The sequence below is a fragment of the Cynocephalus volans genome, chromosome 1, assembly GCF_027409185.1.
Source record: "Cynocephalus volans isolate mCynVol1 chromosome 1, mCynVol1.pri, whole genome shotgun sequence".
Classification (NCBI taxonomy): Eukaryota; Metazoa; Chordata; class Mammalia; order Dermoptera; family Cynocephalidae; genus Cynocephalus; species Cynocephalus volans.
The window spans coordinates 71,652,646-71,668,969 of NC_084460.1; the positions used below are offsets into that span (position 1 = coordinate 71,652,646).

The following is a 16,324-nucleotide window of genomic DNA, read 5'->3' on the forward strand; positions in this document are numbered from 1 at the left end:
GGGTTACCAAGAGTGCCTGAGTAGAGGTTCATGTCCACTGCATAAACCAGAATGTTCCTCTTTCAGCCTTTCCCTGGCAGAGGAGGAGTGTTAAATCTAAATCTTTCACTGGTTGGCTGCGGGTAGAAACTTTTATAATGGTTGGTTGTTGTTTGTTTATACTTTATAGAAGGGGACGATGAAATTGCTGTTGCCAGATTAAGACAACAGCACCATATGCATTATTAGGAGTTGTAGAGATTTATTGGAGAAAAGGGACTGCAACCCATTTACCTCCACGAATGGGCATCTGTAGGCCTTACAGTGTGAATGAAATGAGATGTAGCTGTGAGAGCTATGTAACTAGTTTATTCAATTGTGTTGGAGTAAAAAATGGTGATCTGGGAACACAGACATTAGCCCTAGAGGATGAAACTCCCGTGAAATATTTTTATGGTCACTATGGAGATTCTCAAATGCTAAGTTAACCAACACACTGCCCTAAGCCCCAGAAGGAGAAAAGGCAGCTGTTCTGGGCAGACTGCAGAGACCACTGAATTTGGGGTGAGCCTTTGCCAAGACCAGGGGGGCCCCAAAGCTGCATCCACTTGCTTCATCACACATCCCTGATCTCATGTGGACCCTCTGCATGTTCACATGCTGGTTTGGTGATAAAATAAAGTGGAAGTGACGCTGCTCAAGGCCATCATTCCCCTGTGTGAGACATGCTGTGTGGTCTGGCCTTTCTCATAGTCCAGCCCCAGGCCCTAACCCCCACCCTTTCTTAACCTCTTCCACATTGAGACGCAAGATTTATTTTGGTCTGAAGGATGCATGCTTCGAGAAAAGTCTTCCTTTATTAAAACAGTACAAATCTGTCACTTGGCTTCGGCATTCTTTCTCCCAATCACTCCCAGCTCACAGGCAGCACTTGGCCCGCCTGCTGTAACAGGTGCCCTGAATTTTGGTATAGAGTGGGCAAGAGGAAAAGTGACAGGTTCCTCCATTCCTGACACATTTGTAATGGTCAGATCTCTGGCCAAGACCTTCAAGAAGGCCAACACCTGTAAGGAGAGAACAAAACCACTTCAGTCTCACGGCTTGAGCCTCAACGATTTCAGAACATTTAGTGATAGCAGGACAGACAACTCTGCAAAGCACTTGAGAGAGCTTTCTCTTCCAAGAAATTTGTAGGTAACTGCTTTTTGGGGCTGCTGATAAAATAAGGCATCTGAAGAGCTCACTCACTCAAAGGGCTATGTCAGCCATGGCCAAATACAAGGACACACAGCAGGGTTCTGAGTGGGGCTTTATTCTGCCAAAAGACTTTAAGGAGTGCAGGTAATTCAAGTTACCCCCCAAATAAGTCGTCTAACCCATCTTACCAACTCCCAAACTCACATCCTCTATTTTAGAAATGCCAAGGCAGGTGCCTTTCCATGAGCACACCCTAAACTGTCCTCGCTCCCTGCCTTTTGTTAAACTCTTCCCTCTGACTTGAATCCTGGCTCCCCCACTTTCACATCACCTTTTTCTGCTGAAATCTATGATACTTTAATGTCAGTTTGAAACTATGGTCACTCCATAAAGCTTTCATCATTTCCTCCAGCTGGATTTTATCCTGCCTTCCTCCCTGTATCACACAATCTTGTAATTAGAAGGTGCCCAAACTAGTCCTCCACTGCAACCGATAGAGAATAAGGTCCCCTGTAATATCCCTGGTAAGTGACCATCAAGCCACTGTTTTGCACACCTTCATTGGTAGGTGTTGTGTACTGAACTCTGTTCCCTCAAAATCCCTACGTTGAAGCCCTAACCCACACTATCTCAGAATGTGACTGTATTTGGAGATAGAAACTTTAAAGAGATAGTTGAGGTTGAATGTGCTCATCAGGATGGGCCCTAATCCAGTATGACTGGTGTTCCTATGAGAAGAGGAGATTATGACATGGACATACACAGGGGAAAGACCATGTGAAGACACAGGGAGAAGACAGCTGTCTGTAAGCCAAGGAGAGACCTCAGGAGAAACCAACCCTGCAAACATGTTGATCTCAGACATCGAGCATTCAGAATTGTGAGAAAATAAGTTTCTATTGTTTAAGCCGCCCCACTTTGTGGCATCTTGTTACAGCAGCCTGAGAAGAGTAGTACAAACAGGCCTCCATCAGCCCATGGTACATTCTAATGTCACATATCTCTATTTGTGGGAAAGACGGTTTTCATAGTGGTTGAAATTATCTGCTTGTAATTCCCGTATAGCAGCTCTGTTTCTGCTATTTTGCAGTTAAATTTAATAACGATTACAGAAGGCAACCCTATTTTTAGTAATTCCACTTTTTAAAAACTCTTATTTCTTTCATCTTTCTTAATGCCTACTTTCCAGAACTGTCCCAATCCTGTTTATTCTCCTTTGTATGCGTTCCAGTTTGTCAATAGACTTCCTAAGGTTTGAGGCCTGGAATAAATACAAAGAATCTTAGATGTGCCCCACCAACTAAAAGCAAAAGAGGCTCTATTTTTAAATTTTGTTCACTATAGAGTTGTGCTGTCCAGTATGGTAGCCACTAGCTACATGTGGCTATTCACATTTAAATTAATTGAAATTACACCAGCCACATTGCTCAATAGATATATGTAGCTAATGGTTACTGCATTGGACAGTGTAGATACAGAACATTCTGGTGAACTGTGTTGCCATGGAGATGGCAGAGCATCAGAGACACTCTGGTTGCACCACCCCATTACCCAGGGAAGCACTATGCGCCAGGCCACTCAGTTGCTCGCACAGATGTCTTCTGATCTCAAGCTAGTATCCTTTTTCTACATTGTATTGATTCCTATTGGTGCTGTCCAAGATTGTACTAGATTTTAATAGCATCACCACAATGTTGGCCTCAAGTAAAATCATAGTGAACTAGACTCTCCACAAGTCTACAGTTCCAGCTCTTGCCTTTCTTCATCCAAAGTTCTCATTTCTGGACAGATACTTAGAGGATGCTTATATCTAACCTCTGCTGCAAAACGAAATCCTTCCCAGTGACTATTTGTTACTAGGAAGAGCAATTGAGCTAATAAATTTGAAAGCACTTTGAAATCATGAAGATCTATACATCCTTCCTCTTGTTCTTCTCAATAATCAAATTGTGGGTATATACACACACACGCACACACACATACATATGGGGTCTTCAAAATGTTTGTGGAAACATTTGTATTATCTCTCAATTCCATTTTTTTCTAAAGTTTTCCTCTCCTTCTTTGTACTAAGTAAGCAGAGGAAGCCCAAATATAACATAGCTTTTCAGAGCCAAGATGGACCTCAGAGCTCAATTAATTCAACCTCTCTATGATCCTCTCCCTAGATGAGGAAACAGGCCCATTGGTGTCCCCAGGGCATGCGGCAGCCAAAGGAAGAGCCAAGATCTGAATGGATATCTCCTGACTTCCATCTCAGCTCTTAGTCCACCTCAGCACACTGCTTGTTGATTATGCTGTCATTGTACTTAACAAGAACTAATTTCTAGTATTAGCTTTAAGGATCTAATACATTACAGGACATAAAAGAACAAACTTAGTGTCAGGGTACTTTGGTTACATCCTGTGCCCTAGTATGTACTTTGGCACATGCTGTGTAGTCTTTGGCAAACCACTCCGCTTCTCTGGGCTCCAGCTTCTGAAACTTAAAATTGGGGAAACTAGATTATATGATCTCATTCATCTCTAATATCCTAAGGTTGATCATTTTTCCTTAGGTGGGCAACTAACACATTTATAGTTGCACTCAATCCTCCAAGGAATGCATTGCTTTTTTCTCATTGATAGGGAAACAGAGGCCCAGAAAGATGGAATGAATTTCCCATTATCCCATAGCAACTAAATCATGTTCTTCCTAGTACCAAAATCCATGTTTCTGCCACATCAACTCCTGGGAAGCTGGCTTCTTAGACAACTTTTGTAGAAAATATGGTCTTCGGATGGCTCTAAACAGGCTCTGTACCAACAATTTGGGACAAAGGAGAAGACAACGTGGTCAGCTTTACTACTTGTTTCGTTATGCAACTTGAGGAGACAGTTCTGTGTTAAGCAACAGAGTATCCCCTTTAAAAAAATTCTATTCTCACTCCATTTCTCTGTCTCCAATCAAGAGAATTAAGAGAGAAAATAAAGGACCATATCAGTGTACTTAATCCATAGCCCTGTGGCAGCCACCTCATTTGATCTAGAACTGTGGGGTCTGTGGTAACTAGACATTTGGCAATGTTTGACGACATTGTTGGTTGTCACAACCGGGCAGGGGTGTTACAGGTATGTAGTGGGTACAGGCCAGGGATGCTGCTAGACATCCTATAATGCACAGAACAGCTCCTGCAACAGACAATCATCTGTTCTAAAATGTCAATTGTGCTGAGGTTGAGAAATCTTGATCTAGAACATGGGTACTCCAAGCTGTGTACACATTACAATCAGCTGAAATGGGCTTAAAATATTGATTTAATCATTCTGGGGAGGAGTCTATGTATTTGCATTTTTAAAAAACACAAAAACCTCCTCAGATGAATCTATTATGCAGTAAATAATTGAGAAATGCTGGGCCCACTGTTTTTCAAATTTTAGCATGTATCCAAATCACCTGAAAGACTTGCTAAAACACAGCTGTTATACTCCCCTCCCCTGCCAAGTTTCTGATTTAGTAGGTCTGGTTTGGGGCTGATGATCTGCATTTCTAACAAGCTCCCAGGTGGTATTGTAGCTGCTGGTGCAGAGACCACACTGAGAACCTTCAGTCTAGAAGATTGAGGTTCCTTCCTGCGTGAACAGTTTGGGTTCTTTCAGTCTAGGGAACTTTCACACAACCCTTACCTTTACAGTTTTTATGACATTTGTCTTTCCCTTCCTGTTAGAGTTGACTCTGCACATGTCTGTTTTTCCTAACAGACATATATTTTTTGAGAAAAGAAACAATGTTTAACTTGGAACAGGGCCTACAGATGTTGTGCAATTTAAGTGCTTCTGAAGGTCTTTGGTTCACAGGTGTAGTGGACCGGACAGCCCAACAAAACAGCTGGAACATCTAGTACATGCACACACATACGCACACGCACTGTGGAGGTGTTAGAGAACTAACAGTAAAAAATTACTGGGTCAAGATTTGGGAGGAGAAAGGAATGAAAGCAAGGATATCACATCCTACTAACATAGAAAAATAAGATTATTATGAATTTATGACAATAAACTTGAAAATGTAGTTGAAATAGAAAAATTCCTAGAAAAATGCAACTTATTAAAATAAACACAATGAAAATTTAAAAAATCTAAATATTCCCATAACTATTAAAAACATTGAGTCCATAAAGAAAACTCCTGGACAAGATGTCTTCATCAGCAAATACTATGAAGCAATACATAAGAAACAGAGTCTATACAACACAAACTGTCCCTGAGAGGAGAAGGGAGAATCCCCAGCTCACATTTTGATGCCAGCATGGTCTTAATACCAATATCTAACAAGGTCAATAATAACAGAAAAGGAACAGAAAATTACAGTTCAATCTCCTTGACCAACACAGAGCCAAAAATTCTAAGTAAAACATCAGCAAACTGAATAAAATCAGGTTTAGTTTATTTCTCAGATATGAGGTTTCATTTAACATTTGAAAGTCAGTCAATGCTATTAACATAATGGAGAAAAATCATATGGTCATTTCAACAGATGCAGAAAAAACATTTAAAAAATTCAACATTGATTCATGACAAAAACTCTTAAATTTAGGAACTGGAGTGAACTTCCTTAATCTAATAAAGAATATATACAAAAACCTACAAAAAGCAGTACTCTTAATGTTCGGGAATTAAAAGCTTTTTGTTTGAGATTGGAAACAAGACCAGGATAATGGTTGTCACCATTTCCATTAAACAAATATTTGAGATATTAGCCAGGGGAGTAAGATTAGGGGAAAAAAAAAAAAAAAGCAAAAGGTATGAGTTGTAAAGGAAAAATATAACTTTTACTATTTGAAGACATTATGGTTATACATAGACAGTTAAGGAATTAGGTAAAGGGAATTAAGCAAGCCAGCTTAGCAAGTTTGCTGTATATGAGATCAATACTCAAAAAAACAAAACAAAACAAAATCAATTTTACTTCTGTATATTAGCAACCAACAGCAAAAATGATATTAAAATAAAAACACCATATAGAAGAGCATAAAGAATCAAATGGTTGCTTATAAATCTAAAAAACGGTGAAATACTTTATCCATAAGGCATATAAAATTTTGAATTAAATTAAAGGAGACCTAGATAATTGAAAATTCTATGTTTCAGCATTTGAAGATTATTTTTAACATGTTAATTTTCCCCAAATTAATCTTTAGATTCAACCCAATGCCATGAAAATCCCAAGAGAATCTTTCAGTGAAACTTGACAAGCTGACTGTAAAATTTATTTGGAAATTAAAAGCACCAAGAATAGCCAAGACACTCCTGGAGAAGAAGGTGGAAGGACTTGCTTTACTGGATTTCAAGACTAATTATAGAGCCACTGTAATTAAGACCGTGAGGTGATGACCTACGGTCAGAGAAATACACGAATGGAGCACAACAAGGTGTAGAAATAGACCCACGCAGATGTGGAGAACAGACAGGAAACGGCATGCTTCAGCAGAATGGCAGGGAAAACAGTCTTCTCAGTAGTTGGTTCTGGGACAACTGGATATTCATAATGGGAAAAAAAACTTGACTCTCAACATTATACAACACACACACTCACACACAAAGCTATTGCCACATGAATCATAAGCCTAGATGAAAAAGGAAAAACAGTAAGCTTTTAGAAGACATTAGTGGAGACTGTCTTCATGTCTGTGGGGTAAAGAAAGATTTCTCAAACAAGATACGATAGCACTAACCCTAAAGGAAAGTATTCTACACATTTAACTACATTAAGATAATAATAATAATAACCTCAAAGGTAAGTTTTCATTAAGAATGAAAAATCAAGACACTAGACAGGAGATTTGTAACGCATGTAAGTGGCAGAGGGCTTGTATGAAGAATATATAAAGAATTACTACAAATTAACAGGAAAAGACAGTTAATGTGATAGAAAACACAAAAGATACCCAAGTGTTCAGTACTTATTTACAAAAGTGCTGAACTTGGGTGTCAGGGAAATGCAAATTACAGCTCTAGTGGGATTCTACTACATGCAACAGATGGCTTAGATTTTAAAATGGTCCATATTATCATGTGTTGACAAGGATATGGAGCAACAGAACACGCATTCACTGACTGTGGGAGTGTATATCAGTATAATGAATTTTGGAAAACAGTTAGGCATTATCTGTTAAAACTGAATATATGCATATCCTAAGACCCGCCTTTCAACATACAGCAATAAAGGCATATAGGCACCTCTTGACCAATAAAATACATGTGCAAACCAAGCTGTGTTATTCAGCATGAATATTAATGTGCTAAAAATATAAGAAATATAGGAAGTTAATACCATAAAAGTGAAGTGAGTGACTGCCCTTGGGGGAAGGGAGAGTAGTGATTGAGAAGCTGGAGGAGGCTTCTCAGGAGCTGGCCAAGTACTACTTCTGGACCTGCATTGTGGTTACAGGGATGCTTGCTTAATAATAATCTGCTAAGTTTACATTTGTGTTTTATGTATTTTCTGGATGCATGTCCCCTCTCACCAGTGCACTGGTCATTCCTGTCCACTCTCTGGGCACATGAGCTCCCTGGGTGACTCATGCCCTGTTCTTCTCTCACCTTCCCCAAGAATGATAACATTCCCTCTGAACTTGTTCTTGTCTTGGTTTTCACTAAGCTGGACTGATAAGTCCAAGCTAACAGAGTGTTTGTTGGCCTCTGGTGCTCCATGACCCAGAAGAACGTAGAAAAGAGAGAACTTGCTTATAGAGAAGACCGAAGGACGAGAAGGTGTGTGGGGGTCAGGCCTGTTGGGAAAGCAGGATTGTGCCAGTTTCTGTGCTTGGGGCTAAAGGAGTGACTCCTTCAAACACTCATTTATTAGGCCAGTCACAGCTGGATTGTCGATAATCCTCCCTAAGTGCAACTATTTTTCTAGTCAAGTGCAGTAGTAGGTGTTGGTTGAATGAAGGGCAATTATGATTACGTAGCAGGAAACTAACTAGGAACTATGTGCCAGTGGGTCAGTCACGGAAGAAAATGAGAGAGAGGGAAGAGTGGTTTATAGCAGTGAGCACATGTCAGACTCGATTTTTATGGCATCATTGGAAAATAAACTTGCACAAAGGAAGAATGAAGAGTATAACCTAGCACAGGCCAGGTGGTGATGGTTCAAGAAAGAATGGCTACAAAGACTGCACGAAAGAAGGGGTACTGGGAGCACAGGGAGGAATCTTTGGATCTTACAGAAAACAGCCAGGGAAACTAACTTTCCTAAAGAGCCTTTCAGAGAATGAGAGGCAGGGAGGGGAGGGATGCTGTCGCGGACGGAACTTCTTGTCCTTGGGTGCTCTACTCCACACCCACCTGGAGCCCCACAAGTGGGGTACCAAGACTGTACAGTTAGAGTAAAAGTGAACTTTTGGAAGACTAAAAGAGAAAATTGGAGAACTGTTGACTAAAATACACATAAAAGACCATCAGGCTGAGGTGGGGTGGGGGAGATTGCCAAAGTGGCAAGGGTTTTGGAGAACATGAGGCCCAAACTTGACCCCCTGCCACCTTCAGGCCTGCCTGCCAGCTGTGGAAGTGCTGGCTTGCAGAGGGGAGCCACACCGGGGTTCACGCGACCAACTGACTTTAGATGTGAGGAAAAAATACCAACACAGAAGCACAATCTAGATTTTTTGCAGCAGTTGCTGCAGACTCCCATCCTATGGTGATAAATAAATGAAGTTGGCAGTGGGAAGTGACCGAGACTGAGCACAGGTGAGGAGCAGCTTGTTGGAACCCTGTGGGCCTTTGTAAGTTTGGGCGGGCTCTTTCCCTTGGCCAGGACCAGGGGTTTGGTCTGCAGTGGTGCCAGGGGAAGGGTCCTCCCATTGGGGGTATTAAAATAGAAGCTGCATGTTAACCTCAGGGGGGCGGGGGGTGTTGCTCTGGAAGTAACCAGTGGAGTCCAGAGAGGATTGGACTTTATTTGTATAAATCTTTTTAAGCTACCTGGGGATAAAGTCAAATACGCAAACCACTTCTGTAAAACAGATAACAAAATTCCAAATCAAACTGGATTATAACCAAAGATCCAAGATTCTGTTCTGCATGCAGGTAGCTGATGAAGCCCCCATTCACCAAGAAACTGATGCTAGTAGCTAATCAGGAATGCCCCTTATTAAGTTTATGAAAGTTTTAATGCAACTCCTGTCTAGGTTATTCTTGAGATAAACCTGTGTGTCTGAGGACATATCCAGAGGTCACTGGGAAGTGTGTGAAAGAACATAAATCTGGGTCAGGGTTGGATTTGAGTCCTTGTCATTTGCTGGCTGGGTATTTGAAAAGTCAACCTCTCTGAGGTTCAGTATTTAAAAAATCTATAAAATGGGGATGGTAGTAGTCCCTGCATGACAGAGATCCTGGGGGCATTCAGTGAGATGCATTCACAGAGCTGCTTTCTTCAGCTATAAAGTGCCACAGTGTGATGTCACACTGGTGTTTTGAGGGCCCTTGTTACTTCCCATGAGTTGCTAATCAGGTGCCTCTGCCAGCCTAGTTCAGAGGCTGCAGAGGCCTGTGTCTGAGGCAGCGGGGAGCGTGTTTTTCCGGATGGGATCCAGAGCCCGCAGCAGGCACATTCCTGTTGGCTGTTGGCAGAGGACAGAAAGGTAGGAGGAATTAGCGCAAGCAGGTGGGGGTGGGGCTGACAGGGTGAGACACTCAGGAGTGGGCACGGGAGGGTGGTGATTGAGGGCCACAGAACATTGGGGCCAGGATCCCTCCCTTTAAAGGTGAGGAAACTGGGTCCCAGTCTAAAAGGAAAGCACCCAGATCCTGGAGGGAAAGGAAAGAAGTTGGGGAATAACCGATCAGGGGCTCATTCTGCTGCCCTGAAGTGCTGATGGCCTGGGAAAAGTGCAGCTGTAAGAGCACTGGCTCTGCAGATGCGGAGTGCCCCGGCTGCTGCTCAGCCCAGGCTGCTCTCCTCTCCTCAGTCTCTACTCGACTTCCACGCTGCAGGCAAACCAATCTCTCCATTTCTGATGCCATCACTCTCCCAGTTTGAAAACCTTCGGGGCTCCCCCAAACTCAGATGTGTATCCTGTCCCACAGAAATGCAAATTAAAACTACATTGAGATATCACCTCACCTTAGTTAGACTGGCTATTATCAAAAAGACGGTGAATAACAAATGCTGGTGAGGGTGTGGAGAGAAGGGAACACTCCTGCACTGTTGGTGGGACTGTAAATTAGTACAACTACTATGGAAAACAGTATGGAGTTTTCTCAAACAACTACAGATAGATCTTCCATATGATCCAGCCATCCCACTTCTGGGTATATATCCAAAGGAACGGAAATCATCATGTCAAAGAGATACCTGCACTCCCATGTTTATTGCAGCTCTGTTTACAATCGCCAGGACATGGAACCAACCTAAATGTCCATTGATGGATGATTGGATAAGGAAACTGTGGTATATATACATCATGGAATACTACTGTGACATAAAAAAGAATGAAATACTCCCATTTGAAACAACATGAATGAGCCTGGAGAAACTTACGTTGAGTGAAATAAGCAAAGCACAGAGGGATAAATACTGCATGTGTTCACTCATAAGTGGGAGCTAAGAGAGAAAGGGAGGAAGGAAAGAAAGATCACAGTGGTGCATTGAACTTGCAGAGGGAGAGAACATTCCTTGGGCTACAAAGTGGAGGGTGGGGAGGGGACAGGGAGGGAGGTTGGGGCTAATTGGGTGGGGGACATTGGGTACAAATGCAATTTGTAATGGGTATGCTGCCAGTATGAATCTGGCCCTCACATCATGGGCACGAGGGGTGACATGAATATTGTCATGAATATTCATGAATTGTATCTCATGAATATTGTATCTCATGAATATTCATTTTTTTAAAAAAGACCTCATTTGATCTGGCCTCAGGTCATTCCTGGAATGTTGTTCCTGGGATTCCCAGTCCTCCCTTCCCCCATGACTCCCCTTACCCCATCTCTGAGCCCCCCGGCCTCACCTTTGCTCCATTGTTGGAGCTGATGGCCTGGGTTTGAGTCCCTGAGCTGCCTACTACCAGTCATAGGACTTATCCCACAAAATGGGGATACTGATTCTTTGTCCTCTGTAGGGGGCGTTGTGAGGACTAAATTGAAAGCAAGAGCTATTGCTTTTAATCATCTTTACCTCTGAGCTTTTATGTATGCTGTTTTTCTGTCCACCTGCCCCTCACCTTTCACTCATTTATTTAATTTAGTGCTGCACATTCAAATGCCACAACAGCCAGGTATATCCTGTAACTGTGTGAAGTGGGCAAAGGTGAGGCGATAGGGAGCGGTGGGGCCTGTGGCGACACAAGGACAGGTGCCTATCTGGAGGAGCAGTTGCTGTTTGGCTGCAGCTCCCTGTTGCCATGTAGGAATGCTGCCACATCTTTTGCATTTTCCAGATCAGATAAAATCCTAAATTTATATGCAGCAACATGGATGAGCCTGGAAGACATGTTAAGTGAAGTAAGTCATGCACAGAGGATAAATACCTCATGTTCTCACTCATATATTGGAGCTAAAAAAGTTGAACTTTTAGAAGTAAAGAGTAGAAGTGTGGTTACTAGAGGCTGGGAAAGGGAGGGGGAGAGGGGATAGGAAGAGGTTGTAATGGACATAAAATTATAGGTAGACAGGAAAAATAAGTTCTAGTGGGCTACAGTAATGCTAGGCATCTGTAATTAATAAAAATTTATTGTATGTTCTCAGTTCTCAAATAGCTACAAGAGAGGAGCTCAGATGTTCTCATCACAAAAATGATAAAATTTTGGTCATAATTATGCTAATTACCCTGATTTGAGCATCACACATTGTACACATGTGTTTAAATATAACTCTGTACCCCATAAATATGTACCATCAATATGTGTTAATTAAAAATATATAAATTTTACGTGACATATCCTAATTTTTAAATGTTGAAAAAGAATTTTTTTTTTGACAGCCTCCTCAAGAAAATCTTTCCTGACGCTTCAAGACCAGGTCTAACTCCTTGTCACATGATCTCCTGATACCCTGTACTTAACAGCATTTCAAGGCACAATTGTTATTAGGTAATTAATTATATAATGGGTTTTTCAGTTTGTGCTGTGCTTCTAGAATGGAAGGTCATGAGATCAAGGGCTTGTGTTTTCCTGGCTCTTCCCCCATTTCCAGGGCAATGCCTGCACATAATAGTTGCTTACGTAATATCTGCTGAATTGATGAATGGACAGCCTCAAACTATCTTGATTTCCAAAGACCTCGGCTATTTATCATCTAGCCGATGCAGGGGCCTGAGTCACCTGCCACTTTGATATCATTCCATATTCACAAAAAGACCATTTGCATGAGGTAAAAGTGAGCAACCCATTTTTTTCCCCTTTGATGGAGAAGAAAACTGCTAAAATAGATTGCCAAGTCTTACAACTTCTGTTCATCTTGGGTCATGTGGGCCTCACTTTGCCTACATGTGAAACCACCAGGTTGAGCTAGACCAGCTCTAATGGCACTTCCAGAAAAGGGAGTGAGCTGGCACCATGTGAGAGCACAGGGCGAGCCATGCATGAGTGCAAGCACCACCTTCCAGGAATGGCACCTGGCACCCTCCCTGCACTAAATGCTGGGGTGGGCAGTGGGGATGAAGCCAGGCCTGCAGATGACAGCAGAAAACCCCCAAGCCAAGCATGTGAGGTGATAGATGTTAATTAGCTCGATTTCACCAATGTGTACATATATCAAAACATCACACTGCATGCCATAAATGCATACAACTTTAATCTGTCAACTGTAGCTTAATTAAAAAAGAAAAAAGAAAACCCCAAACTGGTGAAAAGTGAAGCAGGATACACAAGGGCTGCCTGCAGCGTGGCCCAGGAGACAGTGTGCGGAAACTGCATGTTCTAGTGTGAAGGACAATTGGGGAACTTAGTTCTTCTTCCCCCTCAGACGAGAATGCTCAGACCAATCCATAAAATCCCAGCTGAGTATCACTCTTTACTCCATAAATATGTACAATAAGAAACAAATTAATAAAAATGTCAGCCGAAAATATTTGCATTAAGCAGTGCCCTTCCCCATGATCCTCTTACAGAATGTGAACATTTTGGGACAGCAGTGGCTCCCTACAGGGTCTGCAGGGGGCTCCTGGGGGCTCAGAGGCTCCCTGGCTCTCACCTGGAGGTGGGGTGGGCTCTGCACTTTGCCCTTTCTAGATGAGCTGGTGTTGGGCAACCCCAAGGGAGGAGCCTTCCCATATGGAGAATCATTTCCTGCTAGGTTTGTGCAGACAGGATTTACAAGTCATCAAAGGACACAGTAGAGGGTTGCCTTGTCCTCTAGTATCTGAGCAATCCTGATATGTGTGCTCAATAATATCAGCTGCTATTTTTATAATGAACGATTAGTAAGTTTAATTCTTCCTGTACATCCTTGGAAAACTGTTTTATTTCCTCTTGTCTGAATGAAGTGCTCATGATCATATTTAGATATAATAGACTGAAAATAAGAACTCTTTGTGTTAGAAAAGTAGCTTTCAAACTTTGAGTTTGGACTAAACTGCCATAAGAAAGAAATAAAGAAATATCCCCTTGTTACTTAGCAAAACCGCTCCCTCACACACACAAAACTGAAATGAGCATAATAAAACAGAATGTACCTTTACCACATGGCATGCATTAGTATTTTCTATTCCTTAAAAAACCATACATGGTTGCAACTCATTAAATTGATTTCTCAGCCTTTCTAATGGGTTGCTACTGGCAATATGAAAAATTCTGCATTTACAATGCTTTTGTGTCCAGTTTTCAGATGGGAAAACTGAGGCATAATTGGAGTAAATTAGGCATATCTGTAGGTTAAAGCAACGGTCTGGATGACAGTACAATAGGATCTTTCAGAGAATTTCTGAGCTGTAATGCTTTTAGAGTCATCTGCCCCAGCCGCCTCATTTTGCAGATGAGAAAATAAGGCTCAGAAATATGAGACTTGCTCAAAGTCACTGTGAGTGAATGACAGGGCTGGGAAAATACTGTGTCCCCATTCCTACTGCAGGGTCCCACTTTCTCTAATGTCAGGGACTTGGCTGCTTTGGCCCAGAGAAGTTGGCATCCTCTGGCATGACAGGAAGGCCCCCTTCTGTTGACTGTGGAGAGCTCCTAGCCTGGAGAGTGTGGATGGGTTTCCCAGGGGAGGTGGCAGATTGCTTGTGGGTCCCTTACTGCCTGTATGCAAGCTGAGTCCACGGCACCAGCACCGGCTGAGCTGGCTGGTGGGAGGGGCAGTGGCACTTCTCTGGAGAGGAAGCTGGCCTCTCAGCTATTCTGCAGGTGCAGCAGCAATCCCCATCCACACAGAATATGTTCTAGATGTCCAGGACAGCTATAGGGTCTGGGAGATGCTGGGAGCTGCCTGTGACTAGCCCCGAGTCCCTGCCAGGCTCAGTCTTCTGCTGCTCAGGCAACAGCTCACAGACCTCGAGGGCTCGGCAGGCTTGCCTGCTGCCTTCTGCCAACTGTGGGCCACTCAACTGTGGGATACTGCCCTGCTGCCTGTCCCTTAGGACACAAAGGTGGCTGACCTCAATTCACGCTAGCCCCAGTGTCAGTGTCCCCAGAAGATCCTGGAGCTTACCTGGGGTGAACTGGGAGAAGAGTAAGCAGACAGTCAGCAGCAGAAGGCAGAAAGCCCTCATGGTGGCTGGATCTCAGGAGAGGAGGAGAGGCTCACTTGGAGGCTGGGCTGACAGAGATGTACAAGGCTGAAGTGTCACTGTATTTATAGGACCGGATGATTGCACAACCTCATCGACGGAGCTGAAGGGTGGTGTCGCAATCCAGAGTGAAATTCTAATAATCCACCCTCGTGCCATTTGCCCTGAGTTGCCTGAAGTCATGGGGCACGTTGGCTCTGTCTGGCTGCAGCTGGATTTAGCTTTCAGCCTTCAAACCCAGAGGTGGCCCCACTTGCCAGGTCTGTTTTGTTTTCTAGGTTAGATGATTCTGGTGAGGTTCCTGGAAAAGACAGCTCACACTAGAATCCCTTCTGGTGGAACAGCGTGGAGAGCCCATGCAGAAGCCAGGGGGACACTCCGGCAGGTGGCTGCCTGGCTGCAAGCTGGTGTTGGTCTCTTCTGTTTAACTGTGTTCCAACAAGACAACCTCAAACTTCACTTTCTTCCCTCCTAAAAGCTGTTTGCATTTTATTTAACTACAGGAATGAAAATCTCCTCAGGCCAAGGCTATTTTCTCACCTGTCTCCAAGGCCAAGGCCAGCCTTTCCTTTTCTAACTAAAAGTGTTCCCAGGAAGTTTCTAACCATGGCTCCCCAGAAAGCGAGGGTAGGAGGCCTGGTTCCAAACTGGGCTGACCCCGCCAAGCTGCAGCTGTCAAACTGAGGTGCTGTGTTAGCTAAGCTCCACAGGTCCCTCAGGTTTTCACCAGTCCTAAAGATTTAAGAAATACTTTATCATTGAGTTTCACTGTAATCTGTCAGCAGATTTCCTAATGCCTCAGTCAGGGGTCTTATGTGCAAGCAGCAGAGGCTGGCTATGGCTGATTAAACAAGAGAAGAGTTTATTACAAGGACATTGGGTAGATCACAGAATCATTGGTGGGCCTGGAGAACCCAGCTTGAGGCTCACCTTCCAGGAACAATGTCCAGCTACGCCACAGAATGGGTCTGATGAAGACCCCTGTGCTGCAGTCACTGTGTACGAGACACCTGGAGCAGACTTAACCACAGCCACTACTGGCAGGACACCATTTGCACCAAACACGCACCTTCCAGATACTTGCACTGTACCCCTGCTAAAGAGAGAGAGATAGAGACAGAGATACAGAGAGACACAGAGAAACAGACAGGGAAAGAAATAGGGAAAGAGAAACAGAGAGACATAGACAGATAGACAGGAAAGAGACAGAATGAGGGAGAGACAGAGAGAAGGAGAGACAGAAAAAGAGAGATAAAGAGACAGTGAGTTATTTAGAGGGAGCAATATAGAGAGATAGACAGGGGGAGAGACAGAGTCAGACAGAGAGACAGAAAGGGAAGCAGAGAGGAGAGACAGAGACAGACAGAGAAAGGGATAGAGACAGACAGAGATGGAGAGAGAGAGAGATGGAACAGACAGAAAGTTCCCTTTCCTGCTCTCACC

The 16,324-nt window shown here is 43.1% G+C and overlaps 1 protein-coding gene across 1 annotated transcript; it reads right to left on the minus strand.

The window, feature by feature from the left end:
- Positions 1–817: 817 nt before the first annotated feature.
- Positions 818–14,915, minus strand: DEFB1 (defensin beta 1). Its single transcript, XM_063078690.1, has 2 exons — positions 14,803–14,915; positions 818–1,043 (listed from the first exon to the last, which is right to left on the minus strand). Exons 1-2 carry the CDS (start codon positions 14,861–14,863, stop codon positions 898–900), a joined length of 207 nt encoding a protein of 68 aa, XP_062934760.1. The 5' UTR covers positions 14,864–14,915; the 3' UTR covers positions 818–897.
- Positions 14,916–16,324: the final 1,409 nt, after the last annotated feature.

Coding starts and splice junctions, on each gene's coding strand:
- DEFB1 (XM_063078690.1), bottom strand. CDS start 14,863: ATGAGGGCTTTCTGCCTTCTGCTGCTGACTGTCTGCTTACTCTTCTCC. Junction 1,044..14,802: donor CTTCTCCCAGTTCACCCCAG/GTAAGCTCCAGG, acceptor CTCTCCTTACAG/GTGTTGGCCTTCTTGAAGGT.